This window comes from Lupinus angustifolius, chromosome LG03 (assembly GCF_001865875.1).
Source record: "Lupinus angustifolius cultivar Tanjil chromosome LG03, LupAngTanjil_v1.0, whole genome shotgun sequence".
Taxonomy (NCBI): domain Eukaryota; kingdom Viridiplantae; phylum Streptophyta; class Magnoliopsida; order Fabales; family Fabaceae; genus Lupinus; species Lupinus angustifolius.
In genome coordinates, this window is record NC_032011.1 from 1,774,715 (window position 1) to 1,793,995 (window position 19,281).

At 31.7% G+C, this 19,281-nt stretch overlaps 2 protein-coding genes and 1 pseudogene across 2 annotated transcripts in view; 1 reads left to right on the top strand and 2 right to left on the bottom strand.

The window, feature by feature from the left end:
- Positions 1-6,397, bottom strand: part of LOC109342948 (serine/threonine-protein kinase UCN-like) — an 8,121-nt gene extending 1,724 nt beyond the window's left edge. The window contains exon 1 of the mRNA XM_019581034.1: positions 5,093-6,397. Within this exon, the coding sequence (XP_019436579.1) occupies positions 5,146-6,363 (1,218 nt within the window). The 5' untranslated portion in view covers positions 6,364-6,397 and the 3' untranslated portion in view covers positions 5,093-5,145. The remainder of the gene's footprint in view (positions 1-5,092) is intronic.
- On the top strand, positions 13,810-15,277 carry LOC109342950 (annotated as a pseudogene).
- Positions 15,124-17,844, bottom strand: LOC109342949 (zinc finger A20 and AN1 domain-containing stress-associated protein 8-like). Its single transcript, XM_019581036.1, has 3 exons — positions 17,717-17,844; positions 17,529-17,620; positions 15,124-15,977 (listed from the first exon to the last, which is right to left on the bottom strand). Exon 3 carries the CDS (start codon positions 15,960-15,962, stop codon positions 15,444-15,446), a length of 519 nt encoding a protein of 172 aa, XP_019436581.1. The 5' UTR covers positions 15,963-15,977; positions 17,529-17,620; positions 17,717-17,844; the 3' UTR covers positions 15,124-15,443.

The following is a 19,281-nucleotide window of genomic DNA, read 5'->3' on the forward strand; positions in this document are numbered from 1 at the left end:
CAATTGAGTCCTCTTCAAATGGGCCACACACATCACTATACACCAGCTCAAGAGGATTCTTTGTTCTTGTAGGAATTATTGAGTCAAATGTGCTTCTGGTTAGCTTGCTGGCTAGGCAATCATCACACAAAGTTTCTAGAATTTCAATAGAGGGCAGCCCTGCAACAATTTCAGCTTTGCTTAGTAATTCTAAACTTTTAAAGTTTAGATGACCATACCTTAGATGCCATAGTCAGGTTTCTTGATCTATTTCTGCATTGAGACTTGTTTGCTCATTCACCTGAATCTTGATCTTGAAAGTTATGTTTGATGAGAGAGGTGCTTTCAGGACTTTCTGGTCTGTTTTATCATACAAGATCAATTCACCATCTTGCATGATCACCTTGTATCCCTTCTCCAAGAGCTTACCAAGACTCAACAGGTTGTTCTTCATCTTTGGTACATAGAGAACATTTGATATTGATGCACATTTTCCATCCAACTTTTGAATCAAGATTCTTCCTACTCCTTCTGCAGAAATAGCACTATGGTCTGCAAATTTCACCTTGCTCTTCACTGATTCATCAAGTTGTGCAAACCATTCTCTCCTTCCAGTCATGTGATTTGAGCACCCAGTATCAAGATACCAGAATTCATTGTTATCTCCCCTTCCTTGCTCAGTCATAGTAGTAGCCATCAGCAAGCAATGTTCTTCTTCAGAACTGTTTGTGCTTTCTTCTTTTGCAAGTCTTGCCTCATATTCTCTTGAACCTTTCCACTTGTTGAATTTGCACTCTGATGCAAAGTGGCCATAGTTCCTACAATTGTAACATTGTAGCTTCTTCTTATCTAATTTCTTTCTGCCATCAAAACTTCTGTGAGTTTGCTTTCCTTGCTCAGGATCACCATTTCTTGCACTCTTGTGCTCATATTTTCTTGATGATCCTGATTCATTGGTTTTCCATCTACTATTCTGACCTTTGTCTTTAGTTTTCTGGTTCCAATTCTCAGAGTTCTTCTTGTTATGTCTTGACATCAAAGCTTGATCACTTCCTCTGCTTGAACTCCTTCCTTTTATCCTCAATTCATGAGCTTGCAGTGAGGCCTGCAACTCTTCTATTTTTAGTTCTTCTAGGTTCTTGGACTCCTCAATTGCAACTACTATATGATCATACTTGCAAGTGAGTGTCCTTAACACCTTTTCAACTATTGACTTTTCTTTCATTGCTTTGCCACATGACCTCATCTGGTTTGAAAGTGTTAGAATCTTGGTCATGTAGTCAGCAATTGAATCAGTTTCTTCCATCTGCAAGACTTCATATTCCCTTCGAAGATTCTGCAATTTCACCTTCTTGATTTTGTCAGCTCCTTCATAATTTTTCTCCAAGATCTACCAAGCTTGTTTTGCAGTTTCAGCTCCATTTATCTTCTCATAATTTGCTGCATCAACACCTTGGTAAATCAGGAATAGAGCCTTGCAATCCTTCTTCTTTGCTTCATTGTACATTGCTCTTTGAGCTTCAGTTGCACTATCTCCAATCTCTTGATAGCCTTTCTGCATTATCTCAAGCACTTCTTGGAATCCAAATATAGCCTTCATATGATTCCTCCATCTATCATAGTTCTTGCTGTCTAAAATGGGAAGTGTCATGGAGAACCCGCTACTGTTTGCCATCTTCAAACTCCTTCTTTTGCTTCTGTCCCTTCATTTTCGAGTGCACAACCACATAGGTCTCTTCTTTGATTCGCACAGAATCAACCTCCACCAATGAGCTCTTGATACCACTGTTAGCTTTTGTTCTTTGAAGAATGCAGTATGCACACCAAGTGCATATGCTTCAATTAGCAAGAAAGAAAGAAAGAATTGTGCAGAGTGAAAGAAAGAAGAATGAATGTTGGTTTTGAGAGAAGAAGAAGATAGGATAGTGATTCAATGAATATGCCTCAATTGTATTAAAAGATCAATTGAATTCTTCACACACAATACAATACACAAAGCTTACTATTTATAGCTACTCATCCTAACTAACTTGCCAACTAACTAGCTATATTAGGAAACTTAACTAACAATTACACAAAGCTGAATTATTTTCCAATAGTTACTTTTTTAAAAGGTAATGGAAAAAATGAAAAGACTAAATATATTTGTGAGATGACTTTCAATTTTTTAACTTTTTCAAAAAATTTATTTGTAAGCATACACTTTAAGAGATGCAAACAAAATAGTAATGCAACTTTGTAGTTTCTTGAGGAAATATTCAATTGTGATCATAATATTATGATTCTTTATATAGTTTTAACAAACATATAACAACTCCATTGTGGTGGACAATAGTCAAATTGTCAGCAATTGTCCCCCATCATGAAAAACACAAGTACACAACATAACCTTATTGTAACTTAGAACCTTGGTTGAATGAAATGTGTCAAGAAACCATAAAGCAAGTAAGGGCCATATTTCATTAATCATGATGATGCCTTATATAGTTGCTATCCAAACACAAACCAAGTAGACATGTTAGGGAGAAGGACCATGTGCTTGTGAATATATATGAAAGTGAAAAATAAGTACCGATATACGTGAGGGAAGCATAGGTAGAAAACAAAAATATTATATTTAGTTTAAAGAAGCAAGTTGTCAAAAATTGAACCAAGATCGTCTCAAGTATTAGTGATATGAGTTTTTTTCAATGACAAAAGTGTCAATTTATTGTATATAAAAGAACAAAAATGTTATTTTTTATTTTGTTTTTTCACGGTACTTATCTCTCAAGTACGGGACGAATCTTGCTCTAAAAGATTATATAACCAATTTCATAACTTCTCAATCCCAAAATTGGCCGACAGAAGGAATACATGTTCACGTTACTGCTAGTTGATGGGGAACCCTTTCTTTCTTTTACTCCCTTCACTTTCAAGTGGCCACCAGATTCTATGCACAATAGACATTTGAGTGAAGTGAAACTATAGTATACATTTGTCAGGAATCACTGTCTTCAACTTTAAAGAAATGTTAAATAATGCACCTAAAAGGGATCTTTCAAAACACTAAAAAACTACAGAAAAATTAAAGAATGATATATATACAGGACTTGAAACGACTAGAACAGTTCAACTTAGTTGGTTCAGCTCGATAATGATTGGTTCGGCTCAAAATTCGATTTGAATTCGAAACGAGCTATTTTTAGCTCGAGATCGGTTTGGTTAAAGTTTGTGAACTGTTCGACTCAGTTCGATTGGTTCATTTGGACAACTTAAATAGTTAATTAATATTTAAAAAATACTACAAAAAGTTTTATACATATAAATATAATCATGTTTACATATATAATAACAATAAATATATAAAAAATAATGCATGAGTCATAATAAACATAAAAATTAGTTTATATATATATCGAGCTAGCTCATTAACCTAACGAGTCGAACTGTATCTAACTCAAGTTTGACTCATTTATTTAACGAACTCAATTTCTAGCTTAAGTCTAGCTCATTTGGTTCATAAACCAAGTTTATCGAACTAAATAACGAATCGTGTTTCAAACGAATACCGAGTTGGTTCGGTTCATTCTCGGCTATATATATATATATATATATATATATGTATTTGTTTAATTTATAAAATTTATTTTTTTCTCAACCACCCAATTGGGTGAGGGTTTTGTAATGTTTTCCTATATGTATTTACCCTTAAAATTGTTTGATGTTGCCCTAAAAATATTTTTGGATGTTGAGAAAATTTCCCTACAAAGCAAAGGTGGACCATATTTACTTTACCTTCAAAGGTAAGTTGTGCTTGTCCTACCATAGCAAGCTACCTCAACCATAACACATACATCATAATCCTTAAGACAAGAGTGTATGAAGATTATGTTTGGTCATGGCTAATAAAATGAAGTACCTTCCTCACACGTGACTTATCACCTAGATGATGAAGAATCTTAATAGACTCCATCACATGTGAACCATTATCATTTGATTCACTTGTCAGTTTGTAATCCATGGTTAGACTTAAGGATTGGAATCACTTATCCTGAATAATGTCTTATTTTATGTCACAAACCAATCAAAATATAATATTTTGTTTTTAATTTTTTTTTATTCATATGGCAAAATGTGATAAGTTTAGGACATAAATTGAGACATAGTTGGGGGCAAATAATCATTGTCCTAGACATAATTCATCCCAATAGCTAACTCCAAGGTACTACATTTGAGTAGTATTATCCACTATAGTTATAGTAATACACCACTACAATTAAAAATGGTAATACCACATATATTTCTCATAAATTCTTTAACTAATGGACACAGAAAAACCTTGAAATGAGGATTGGACCATAATCCTCCATAGATAACAAATGTAAAAGAATTGTAACTTGAGCACGTGTTAAAGAATTAATTATAACTTCACTAGCTCATTATTATGTTTAGAGACTTTATTTGATATCAAATATCAAATCACCACTCTTTACGGGATGAACAAATGTTATTATCGTGATCATCTTTATTTGAATAAAATAGTGATCATAGTTACTGATATGTTACACACATAATGTAAAGTTTAGGTAATACTAGGTATGTAGGATAAACTTGGTCTAAAAAGAGAGAGTAGCCTTTAATTAGTGCTTTATCAATTGTAACAATGTATCACAATAAGCCAACGGGGTATCAATCAACCTTCAAGATGAAAATGACAAGAAAATGATCGTATCCAGCGTATAATTTCACCTTAACAAGTTAACATAAATTATTATCCTTATTTCTTTTAAATATTTTTTCTCACTTCATTTAATAATAGCTTTAAATTATATATCTTCCAAAAAACTTTACATTTCAATTAATTTACACTCTTTTTTAATAATTTTTCTCCATACAAGTGCGAAATCAGGATATAACTATCTTCTCAAAATTTCAGTGTATTATTTTATGTTGATAATTGTTCTCTAAACAACTTCTATATGAAAATTCAATAAAAATATTTTAATCAAACTATATTTACTTTTTAACCTTGTGCATAACTTTAACATTTATATCGAAAGAATGAAATATATGTAAAAAGGTTTTGAAGTATAAGCCACGGTATTATACAATTATGATCCTCTATTATTACAGAATTTTCAAGTTTCTAATTAATTTTATCACGTGCAAGCCTTCACACGTGCATCAGAATTCAGCAAATGAAACATTCTGAGACTCCGGTGACGTTAACGGCGGCGATTTCAACTTCTGAAAATACTCCCTTATATCCTGTCCAACACCGTCTACATCGCCGTCTCTTGACGGAATAAACGGTGGCCGCACAACCTCCGTGAGTAGGTCCCACTTAACCCCTTTGAAAAACTCATGCTCCTTAATCTCACTACCACCTCGTACGTAACCCAACCGTTTCACAGGTTCCTTTTCCAACAACCGTTCAATCAAATCCGTTAACGCCGTTTTCTTCCCTACAAACTCTGGCTCCTTAAAAAGAACGTTTCGATAAGTTTCCTTCTTATTCTTCCCCTTAAACGGCGTCGTACCGTACAACATCTCGTAGCTTAATACCCCAAGGGCCCACCAATCCACCGCGAATTCATGTCCCTCGCCGGAAACTACCTCCGGCGAGACGTATTCTTCAGTTCCGACGAACGAGTTGGATCTCTCGCCGTTCTTCCGCCGAGTCACCGGGTTGACTCGCGCCGAGTTAGCTTTCTTTTCCTTTACCTGTGGGGTCCACCGAGAATGTTTAACTCTATTAAGTTTAGGTGAGTTGGATTTCGAGAACTTATTAGTCTCACTACTAAGAGAGTGTTTGAGATAACTATCTTCGTCCCCGAGGGGTACAATGGGTTTTGTATCTCGAGAGAGATTACGAGATAGATCGAAATCAGTGAGGGTGACGTGTCCGAAACAGTTAATGAGGACATTTTCGGGTTTTAAATCACGGTATGCGATGCCCATGGAATGAAGGTGGTCAAGAGCACAGAGAATCTCAGCGAGGTAAAATTTGATGACGGTGGGTGAAAAAACGTGATCAGTTTGTTGGTGACGGAGGTGGTGGAGGTCGCCGCCGGGACAGTAAGGTAAGGCCCACCCTAAGAACTGGTCGTTTTCAAAGGTGCCCAAAAGGGAAGGTAAGAAAGGGTGAGACAAGCGAGAAAGGACTTGGATTTCCCAACGGGCACGACGGTCAGCGTGGTGGTGCGTGTGAGTGAATGTTTTGTCAAAGACCTTTAGTGCTATAAGGGTGGTGGTGGTGGTGGTGGTGGTGGCGGTGGTGGTGATGGTGGTGGTGTCTTGGACGAGGATTACGGTGCCCATGGCACCTTTGCCTAATACTTTCACTGCTTTCAGCTTATCTAGGTTTAGCTTTGGTGTATCCATGTTTTGTTGAGATTTCATTTCAGGTTTGAGGTTTCTCTTTTATACCATATCTTCCCTTATCTTGTATTCACTTTGGAATATAATATGCCAATACATTATTTTTACTAGTCATTCATCTCATAATCAATGTGATTGCAATTTTTTATTTTGGTATAGTCCACATTAATATTATGATTATAATTCTCTTGGAAATCTTTATAGCTTACATCATTGTTTTGGAATGGTTTAAATACTTATTAGACTACTCTTCTTATTGTCAATTGGTATTGAGATGGAATATTGATATGATATTAGAGCTAGATTTCAACTTCTTTCTTGTTGTCATGATAAAAGATATCCTTTAATTATGACTCAAATATAACTCTTTACTTGGTCCGACAAGCTTATGTGGAGGAAACATGTTGAAAAGTAAAGCTCACATCTGCTAACTCATGGTTTCGGGAATCATTTAAAGATTTGTTATACTACTCTTCTTATTACTATTTAGTTTTTAGATGAAACCTTAAAAAAATTTGATTGCATTTTGTGTTAATTTATGGTTGTTTTGATAAATGCAATTGTAATTACAATCCCAAATTAAGATATATGTACATTGTTTTTTATAAGGAAATGTATTAAAAATGGGCATAAGGGGTGTCAACCCAATTACAACTTATAATAAAGTTCAATATAAGTATAAGGATTGGTACACCATTGAGCAAAGGTGTAAGAAGATAATCATATATTTTTTAGAGCTACACCCAATATCTAATTTGGATCAAATCCATAAGATATATGTACATAATATTATTTTTCTTTATAAATGCAATCATTCTATGTATATCTTTCCTTCAGAGTTTCGTTTCATTCTCATGTGTAAAGAAAGTTTAACTTGGGTACTGACTCTCAATTGATTAGTTATGACTTCTAACTAAAGCACCTAAAAAGGCCAACAGAAAATGTAAAAGACACTGACATTAACTCTTTTATTACATATTGTTTCAGCATACAGGTTAAATTAAATGTTGAATTAAGGATAAATGGTGTAATTCTCTGATAATGATCACTAGTTTAAAGTGGCAAGTATGGACAAGGATCAGATGTCTTCAAACATGTTCTAAAGTTTATCCTAAAATAATTACAATATATCACATTAGTTAAAAAAATTAAATATTCATGATTTTGTCATTGGTTTGGAACAGACTTGAGGAGAGCAAATCATTTTTCAGCAAGTACCCTGGTTTGCAGAGCAGAAAGCACATGAATGGTTGGCCACACGTGTGAAGCATAATGAAAAGAAAAATAGCAACATTATTGTAATTTGTAATAGTAGTGGCAAAGAAAATGACAAAATTAATTAGTAGTACGGTTATCACATGGGGCTCCCCTAATCTAAGGACAACGTGAACGTGCAACCTATGCCATCGCTTGTTGTTGGAACCTTGTCACCTTGTCATTTTCTGATTCATTATTTTATTGCTATCCTTTCTCCTATTAATAAAACACCTTATTTCAATTACCCTTATTTTTTATGTACCATTTCAATCACCCTCCATCATTCTGTTTTTAAATTCTTAATTAGCTCATATGCTTACAAAATTGTATATATATTTCAGTTATACTAAGTGCAATGTGTATCGCACTTAAATTAATATATTACGAAAATGATTTGCTACAATTATTAATTTTAGCAGAACTACCGGTTATTTTGTATTTATACACATGAATTGTAATCTTACATAAGTGTTTTATTGGATTTGTAATCTTAAATAATAATTCATATGCATGCAACTTGTCGTTTATGACTTGGTTAATTGACTAAGCTCATGAAAAATTATTATGTAATCGCTACCTCATAATGTGAAATTTGTTTAGAGGACATTTTAATCATCAACATCCCAATTGTTGGGAGTTCATCCATGACTTACAACATTCCTCTATGATCTAAGTGAAAAAGGCATATAAGTATTTTTGATACCACATCTTGATCCAAAACTTTAAGACATTAAGTCCATGAGTCAATCTACTTATATGTTATTTAACTCATTCATTTTTACATAATGTGAGACTTCTTAATTTACACTTGGAATACCCAATATTAATGGAGGTTCGCATGTTCTATGTTCTTCCTTCCTAAGTTTATAGTGTTTGCAAGTGGTTCAAATCTATAGTAGCAAAATTTATGAATTAATTGATCTGGAGGAGCCATTGGCTTATTGGTGATCCAATATAGTTCACTAGGTTGATGCTGAATTTGTGGTGGCTTCATTTTCAAAAGTGTTGCGGGCTTTATGCCAGCATAAAAGATGTTGAGATACAAAAGATATCATATAAATTATAACAAAGTTTATGGTTAAAACATATCCAGGGTAGACAAGTGGAGAACATAATGATTATGCTCCCTTTAAGACTATAATCTTAATATTTCCACTTTTTCTTATAACAAAGATTATCTTTTTCTTATAATAAAGATTATCTTTCTTAGGTAAGAAAATATATTTTTTAGGTGTTTAATTATCTCTATCAATAAGTGTTGCTCTCAAGAATCAAATATTTAACATTTTGGTCTATTTATAGATTTAGTACGACTTTACATCATTAGAAAAACATCTTGTTGGTCGCATCCACTTGAAACTGAGATTTAAAGATAATACTATTTACCTAATAAACAAAGTTATTAATTCATCAAAACTCTTTTTTGTAGGTACAAAATGTTGAATACGACTTCTAAAATAACTTGGAATATATAGTGATTTGGGTACATATTAGGTGGTGATCTTTCCGTAGAATCAAATCCATGATATTATGATAACATCACCTACCAACAACACAAAGTGTAAGGAGGAGTAGAAGAATAATTCAACATAGTTAGTGGTTTCAATTCTTATTATTAAGCATATTACATGATATATTCCTTACTCTCTTCTTGCACATGATGTAGTGGGATTAATATTCCAAAGTGGGTTATCACATCCTCTCATATATATGGCTAGATGCTTTCACGAATTCTTAGGGCATGAACATTCATGACCATAAAATATATATCTTCAAAGACTTTTCTTTACCTTAATTTAGTTCATATTCTCACAATCTTCTACTTCAAAAAAAGAAGGAGATGCATGATTCCATTCGAAGAAACATGCTTTTCTTTCAGTTAGGAAGGGCATTTGAAAGATAATATATTTTTATTGTTAAATTTATAACGTTAGTTTTTTCTAAAAAAGAAAAGAATAAGAGATGTATAATTAAATGGTAATGTATTTATATATTTTAAACAAACAATCATGTTTATTTAAAATGAAAAGTATACTTGTACCCAAAAAATTAAAAGTATATATATTCCTGCCTCTCTTTTCTTCTAAATAATTTCCCCATTTAAATTGAATGATACTAATGAATATGAAAGAAGAAAAATAAATCTCTCTTATGAAACAGAAAGGTGAAGATAAATTAAAAGGAAACATATATGATCATATTGGGATTGTTACTTGTGTAGCCCTAAATGTACGAAGGAAACAAGTCACATGTACCCCATCTTGGACCTACAAGTACCCTGTTTAGTGCCAAATGACTTTAATGGTTTTGTCCAAAATCTTATTTGGTGCTATTCTATCCATAAAATATAGGCATGCATCTATGTAATGTATCCAAAGTTTATTTGGCTTATTAAAAATATACAGTGTCCAAAGTAGGAAAAGTATATTGATATATGAATTTAGGGTTCGACAAAGAGAGCCTAGGTGATAGAGATGATATAACTTTACCTAGAGAGATATTAGAAAAGTTTAACCACTAGGTTAGTATAACTATGGAAATCTTATCATGCAGAATTTTGACTAATATTATCCACTATTACATGTTCTAATATATTTTTAATTAATCTTATTGAGAAATTTATTGCATACACCATCAACACTAAGCTTGCACACATAACAAAATTAAAGTCAAGTTTAACAATCAAATCTAAATAAATAAAGTAAACTAAATTAAAATAATTGAATTGAATAAATTAAAGTCATTTTTCAGCATTACTAGTCACTTTAATTTGGTGTCTAGGGGTCCTAAAAAAATAAATTCATAAAATTATCAAATATTGGTTTCTCACTCAAAAATTTCTTCTCCTCTTTGTTAAAATATATGTGTTTTCTTTTTTGTATAATCGATTAACAATATGATTAACCGATTATATAGTTAGTTACTTCAGTTAGTTAAGCTGAGTTTTGTTTGTGATTTTACTATAAAATGTGAGTCTTACGCATTTGTAATCACAATTCAATAATGAAAATATTACGAAGTATTCTTCGATATTATGAAACTTGAATATTTGCTCTTCTTATTCCTATCTTGAGTTCTTTCTTTTCATATATGGAAACCCATGTTTTATCCTCTTAAAATTTCAAATTCAACATTTGTTCCCACACACCCACCTCAACTCACCCACCTTTTTTTGTTTGAGCAAAGCAAATATAATCATAATTATGTAGAGTAAAGGGGGTACTCTAAGAGTCTAACCCGTGACAAAAGAAAATGCAGAATATATAGTGGTCCACTAACCTCACCCATCCTAGTTACTTTATCCTTTAATATTGCAAATAATCGATATATTCAATATTGTGCATAATTTCTCATAACCTATCCACATCAAGCCACAAATAATTAAATCTGCTTCTACCATCCTTCAAAGCTCTCATCATTATTAATAAAGGTGTTTTTGTCTATATAGCATATTTGAGATTATGTCCGACTTTTTATCTTTTAATCAACTAATATGTCAGACGTTTTTAATGAGACTCATCTAACATTAATAATTAATTTTTTATATATTTTATATTAAAATTATGATATAAAATAATATTAGTTATAATATAATTAAATAGGTTAAGTTGTTAGATTTAACATGTCTTTTAGATATCCTAAAATTTGACATGTTAAACTAAATTGATATTTTAAAAATTCTATGTTTGGTCTGAAAAAAAGTCTACTTGACATGTTATAAACTATGTAATAGGGCGTTTATAAATAATTTGGCTTATTTCCACCCTAATGGTTAAGATTATCAAATCTTCTATCTTTTTCCTCATAAACCCCTTCATCTAATAGGCTAACTCTCAACCCTCACAAATTCCCTCCCCGTAATAACCCAATGAATGTATTGCACAATGTTAATTAAAGGAATGACATTGTAGATGAATAATGTTGGAGTACCCTTATACAATCCTTAAATTATATTGACACCCCCTGAGTTTTAGTGAAATTATATAAATTACTGACCATTCTTGCATGAGAAATAAGTGTAATTTTTTGAACAAAAAATCTGATAAATGCAATTAAGTTAAACAAAATATAGTATATTGTGGAGACAAATCCAAATAATATATGAGTCGATACCTTTTTATTATTTTTTGTTCGTTACAATATAGTATAAGAGCGTTTTAAACAATATCTCTCTAGAATTGTTGATGCATTTTATAATAAAAAATAATAAAAATACATTGATTTGTATATTATTTGGACTTTTCCTCACAATATACCATGTTTTGTTTAACTTAATTGCATTTATCACATTTTTTGTTTAAAATATTACACTTATTTCTCATGTAGTAGTGTCAGTGTAATCAAAGTATAAAAACTAGGGGAGGTTTATATAGGTGTAGAAAAGTGAGAAACTTATAAACAACATTCCTTTTTTTATATAACCAGAATATTTTCTTATCCTATACATAAAAATTAATTCATTTTAGATGAATAATCGTCTTAGCAACTAACCAATAACTATTTATAGCTTAAAATGGATAGAACATCACAAATAACATGTGAAAATAACGTGTTTTTATATATGGATGAGTGAAATGGAAAAAGTTAAGAGATTATCACATGTTACTATGTCCAACCGAAGGAAGGATCTCCTTGCAAAAGAGTCTATCTGACTAGCTTAGTGCTTCAAAAAACAAAGAAAAATATAATTTTCAATAATATATTTATCATTTTAATTATACTAAAATTACATTTTTATCATTAAAAAAGTGCTAAAATATGCATTTATCATTAAAAAAATGTAAAAATATGCATTTGTCTCTCCATTAATAAAGAGAATTCTTATTGATATGATTATATATCTCAAATCCCATGTAATACAAATTTAGATTACACAATCTTTATATTATTTAGGCTTATCTTTTGAGATTATGGGGTATACAAATAACCCCACCCCACAATTTTTTAAATGACTTTACATTGCCTTTAAGTTTCACCATATGCTTTTCTGTCGGTTATCATTTGATGTGAGAAATTATGTATAACTATACTATATATATACTAGCTAGTAGTAATTAAATGAATAAAGTTCAGTAGTTCGGTGGTATTTTATAATAAAAATCTAATGCACCATTATTATTTTTAAAGATTTTGTATAGAAAAATAAAGGGGTTTCGAGGGGCATACTAGATGAAAAGAAAAATCAAGTTAAAGGTAACAATGTGAGTGGGAAAGAGTGATAATCTTATTTACTAATGTTAGAGGATCCAAATCTATGTATTACTATGTTGCTTTATATGTTTTCAAGAGCTAACACATAGTATTGAATTGGTTGAGGAGAATAATGTAAAGGGGCATGGCGCATTATGTGACTAAAGTACATGTGTATGAGATTTATTATTTTGCTAATTTTGAAAAGTTGAAGCTAGTATAGTATAGACTATAGAGTATTCTATCAGTAATTTGTTGATTAAATAATGATTTGTTTATAACTAGCTTTTGAGTCAGTGCAATAACAGGTTTATAAGATGTATTTAACATTATCTAGTTGTGGAGAATAATTGAGATGTATGTGTAAAAAAAGAACACTGGATATATGTGTGTGAGTGTCCTAATATTTTATAATTCTTCAACCTGTTCCAATAGTTGAATATAGTGGCAAGGAAAGCATAACTAAATGTCTAAATTGGTGTGTAATTAAGGATTTTCACTTCCATAAAAGGAAAGTTTTCATTGCTTTATGTTATTTATCACCTCCCTTAAAATCTAAATTTCACTTCAAAATATTTGGCTATTACAACAATTACAAAATCTAAATTAAAATCATGGAATACAAAATTACAAAATTGTTCCCTTCAAAAGTCAATGATTCTAAAATCTAAACAATAACATCCAAGTAATTATTCCTTTTAAAAGACAACTCAACCCTACAAAATAAAGCATGGCATTAGCCGAGTAGGACCTGTCTTTTTTTCCAAAACAAAAGACAAATCCTTGTGGACCACTTTAACATTTAGCAAGCTTTGTTTTTATTTCAATTTTCAGCTTCAATATGCATCTCAAAGTAATATTGTGGGATAAAATAATAACTAAAATGAAGACAAAAGGTTATAATAAAGTTAACAACATATACAGCAAAATATGAAAAGTAGATATTATAAAATTATATCACCATATATGTGGTAACATAATTTTATACACTAATCCAAATCCGAAACCAAAATTATAGTTATTGTGATTTGTTACATGTTAGTATTCATTGGTTCTGTAAACCCCTTTTCTCTGAATACATTTGTTTCTCTACTATCTACCCTCTCGATAATTGAATTGTATTTTACTAATTCATTATTTGTTCTCAGATTTAGCTTGTTTTTTGCTCTTAATTTTAATTTCTGTCCATATTTACTTTGAATGGAACATGAACCTTCATTGATTATTATGTGCTTAGATGTGCATTACTTGAGTTAAATTCCCCATTATTAGATAAACCCTGTATCACAATTTTCATTTTGTGCTATGTAAGTGTTGATTGAATTGCTGTTTTTCTGGGAGTTAGAACCATTATGATGAAAGCATACACACAAGAATACATCTACAAGCACTCTTGGCGCAAATTGGTTGACACAGAGAACAAGAGCACGTTGCCCCATATTCTTGAGGTTGACACATTGAACTTCAGTCTTGATCCTTCATCCCGGAAGCTTTGTACCACCCGCGCTATAAAGTTCATTGTCATGGACCATTAAGTCGCGGTTGATATAGCTGACTCGTATAATATCAGCCACCAGAAGTTCATAAGACCCGGTATGATCCCCATCTGGATAATCGAACTGGATGGACGATTTGTCGGCATGAGACATGCATCCCGATTAAGCTATTGACTGCTCTAGCATCCATGGCTGAAAAGGTCGAGCACAAATGTGCTGAGAGGTTCCTTCAGAATAGTGTCAACAGTAGAGAGATTATGGAACGGATCTGTAAATATCTTGAAGCAGAATCTGGTGGCATTGCTTTGTGATTATGTCTTTCTCATTTCAATTTTAGTCTGCTGTAGTGTAGCTAATTACATTCATAAATAACTCATAATAGTGCAAGAATCTCAACATCTCCTACTCCTATGAGATAAGATGTCACCATTGACTTTGCTTTACCTATCAAATTATAATAATAAAAAGCAAAAAGTAAGATCAACAAGGGAAGCATTTGTTGCCAAGGAGGCAAGGTAATGGTATATTTCCACCAGCCAATGCAGCAGTGTGTATATCAATGGTGTTTGGTATATGCAATAGCTAATAGTGCAATGCAGTGCAAAAATGGAGGTGATTCCTCACTAGTCGATGGACGGCGGAGGGTGGGAATTTTGGGAAAACAAAGTGACCTCTTACATGAACAATGAGATGGTCCTCCATCTAAGATAGCATCAGGATTATTTCATTTCACTTAATTAAAAAATTTCAAAGATTAGATACTCACCTAAAAAATCACATATAGCTAAAGAAGGTATTGATTAATTAAACAATAAGTACATGTATGAAAAATGATGCCTAAATGATTCAAATACATTGTTGGTGACAGAAATTCATAGATAACAACCAGACCATAACAATAATTTACAATCTAAGCACATGTTCTGAAATCATCTGTAAATTGCACATACCATTCTGACATGTACTATTGCAGAGATAGAGAGCAGAATAAAGTGATAAATGCTTACAAAGTTACAATGCTTTAAACTGCAAAGATGTCATAAAACTCCAAGTCCCCGATCACATATAGCAATTTAATAAGAACACCATAAAAACATGCAGGAAACTTGGATTATCACATGATGAAATTGAGCATAACAGTAACTCAGGACACCAAATCTAGATCTTGTCAAGCTTCTCGGCCTTAACAACTGGGTTTGCCTTAGCTATGGCTTCCCGTCCAGCAGTGCGGTAATCAAATAGGCAATTATGCTTGTCTGAGTAGCGATGTACAGCACAGAAAATATTACCACATCGACAATTGAATCCTGTCAAACCAACCCGCTTATTGCAGCTGTCACAACGTTTTGGACCACCCTTGGGCTTTGCCTCACCACTCTCTTCTGAGGCTGAAGCAAGTGAAGGTTGTACAGAGATAGTTTTAGGCTTTATTGAATTGACAGGGATGTCCACGATAGCAGCAACAACAGGTTCACTTGCACTGCTGCTTGATGATCCATTCATAATATTTCCAATGGACGACGCTGCAAGTTTGGCCTGCTCCTGTTTCAGCATCATGTCTTTGTGGCACTTAGAACACATGTTCATTGTAGCTGCACTCCCAAAAAATCCACAGTTGTTGATGCATAATACAGGACCTTCAGGGGGAGCTTGGCATCCAGAATTGTCATGATCCATCTTTTTTCAACTTCCCTGCACCATGTTTTAATATAAACATCTAGGAATCTAGGATCAAGTTATCACTAGAACACGACAAAAAGTGAGAGCAAACATCTGTTTCAGAGTGGATTAAATTAATTCTAGTTTTGTTGTCTTCTGTATTTTCACTAGTTATCAGCATAATTTCATGCACATGACATACAACAAAATGAAATGTAATATAATAGATTTGATTCTTACATGAAACAAATGCTGAAACGGGAATTACCACTATTCTCATCTCATAAAAAAGATTTGATGTACCAAACATACTCTAAGAGGATCTTAAGGTTACAGAACCAAGGAATGGTTAAATATATCATAAAAGTGTAATCAGTATATCTCAGAAGCGAAGTGGTAAATTTGATTATGTAAATATGACTTGGACTTTTAAGATGCTAATACAGATTTCCCACCTTCACTCACAGGGGTTATTATTTAAAACAACACCATCACCCTACCCCTGAGGCCTAAACTATAAATTATCACTTTCATAAAAATATAAAATTTAACACACAGTGATAGCACAAAGACGTGGCACCGCAACTACAATGACAACTTACCAATAGGTTATGTTGACTACATGGATCAAAAAACGCCATTAGGCAAGGCAGCACAAGACATAATGCAATAGTAAAATAGTTTTACAGCGTACCCATTTCAACTAGCATATACCATACCTCAGGCAAAAGATATCAATGATTACTACCAAATTTCTTATAACTTGTACAATGGATTTATGTCTGGTTAAAAATTTTGGATGGTAAAAAAAACTCAAGATGTTTGAGACAATGGGAAACAGTCCACTAAGCCTTCCTCCAAACTAATCCTGTGAACTGATCAGAACTTGTCCTATGTTCAGAAAAGCTTCATTTTTGCTGAACATATATGATTCCTCAGTTCATACACATGTCTGGTTCATGTGTTGGACCACAAAACCTACCAGACCACATACAACTACAATTATTGTATCCTTCTCTACTTACCAGAACGGATTATCAATACATATAACTGTTAGTGCTAGCCGCTCCAAAATAACCATTACTACAAAATAAAAAACTATTTGAGAAACATTTATTTGAGAGCAATGTGAAAACATCAACATTTCATCATCCATCTATAAACTAAAATGGGAAGAAACTTTTTTTGATCAAAACACTTCAACATAAATTTAAAAAAATATAACAAGCCCAAAAACCAAAAAACATTCAAATATTTATCATTAGTAGCAGCAATCAGGAAATATAGTCCATAATTCAAACACCATATATGATACAACCACAACCACATGATATTGAATGCATATATAGTTTAATATTTCAAAATTTAGATTCGAAAAATTTAGATTGTCAGATCAAATAAGCAAACACCATGCCCTTTGAACAGTGCATATATAGTTTGATATTTCAACATTTCCACCCAACCAAAAACATCAGAACTCAGATTCCTTAAAAATTACAACACAATTAAAATTAAACATAAACGTGAAAAACATATCGACATACACATCATGCATCGCAAAAATATTACAAGACAAAATCTAACCTTTTATCCACGAAAAATCAATAAATAAATCTGTGAAACGAAACTTTCAGGCCGATTTATAAGCTCAAAACCAATCGCATCGACTAAAAATCCTGGAAACCAAAACAGAAACGAATCATTAATAATAAAACAGAATAACAGTAAGAAAAATCGAAATCGATATAGAAAAAGGGAAAGGGAACCCTAACCCTAATAGAATTGGGATGGGCGAGGAGAGAGAAGGAGAATGTGTGAGACTCTCTTTCTCTCGGTTTTGTTTTTTTATTTATTAATTTTAAAGAAAAATGCATTTTTGGTTCTTCTCTGGCAAGAAACAACGCTCTCTGTTGATTGGAGCCTGGGGGCGCGTGTTGCTCACACATTCCCATTTTTGTCCCTTCAGGAATTCTTATTAACACTTTTGCCACCATTGAGACTTAACTTGTTGTCCATCTAAATTCTAAAACATGCTCATCGACATTTTTTTGGTAACCCAATAAATACAATTTAGAAATAAAATATATAGAGACAAGAATGTATATGCATATGAGAGAAAATATATCGGATGAATTTTATATATTTTCACTATATCATTTTAAATAAATGGTAGATAGTTAATAATTGTATATAAATCTTATATATATACTATATTCTATGCATAGATGCTGTAAAAGATTTTGAACAATATATTGATCTAATAGTGTAAGATATCATTAGATTTCCAAAAGACTAAAAATCAAAGGTTCGATTCATGTGATGATACTTATTGTAATAAACAATTATATATGTTCCTTATCACACTGTGATGAGAAATCTTTATTAGTACAAAAAACAAAATATTTTAAAAAAAATTTACATTGTCATTTGTATTTGTATCATTAAATGTCCATATTTGGCCATGTATCAGATGATATTAGCCTAACGGGCCACAATTCTCAGAAAGAGCCTCTCACACTAAAAAAAATGATTACTTCAATAGTTATAAATTAAAGAATATTGAATTCTTGATTAGCAAAAAAAAAAAGATTATTTTATTGTTTAGTAATTATATTTAGTTTTAGATTATGTCATTATGCTTATAATAATATTTATTTTTATGTTTTTATTTTATCAATACTAGCATGTTGATAGTCGTTGTCGTATCTGTCAACCCGTTTTTTTATTCTTTGTAACATGTAATTTGTACATTATAAATGACAAATATAATATTTTGTGTTAAATATTTGTAATTTGCAGTTAAATTTATTCGATTTGTGTAATTATCAACTTTTTTAAATATACTTTAAAAATAAGAAGATAATAAGAGTAATAAGAAGATAATGTTATATAGTTTTTTGTATAAATAAGAAGATAATGAGGGTAAAATAGGGGAACACAAATTACATCATGAAGAAGTACTTATTTTGTATTTCCCTTTATTAAGTAGTATAGATATATAAATGTGTCAAGTGAGGGATCATTTCCAATAATGGAAAAAAATTGCATTAAAAAGAATAAAAAATTAATATGGCCTTATTACCTTTTATATATAATAATATTAGATTTTTATCTTTCAATTGAAAATAAAATTAACAAGTTGCCTCAAGTACACAAGATTACTTTCCATAAATGTGAGAAGTTTTTCTAACATTATAAGATACTTTTAAGAAAAAACATAAATAACCAAAATCAATTGGTTTTTATAGGCACCTTAAACTAGTTAAAAATCATCATGCCACATGGATTAATTTAGCTTAATAAGTGATTTTATCTTCCAATTTTGGATATGCTAACT

Coding starts and splice junctions, on each gene's coding strand:
- LOC109342949 (XM_019581036.1), bottom strand. CDS start 15,962: ATGGATCATGACAATTCTGGATGCCAAGCTCCCCCTGAAGGTCCTGTA.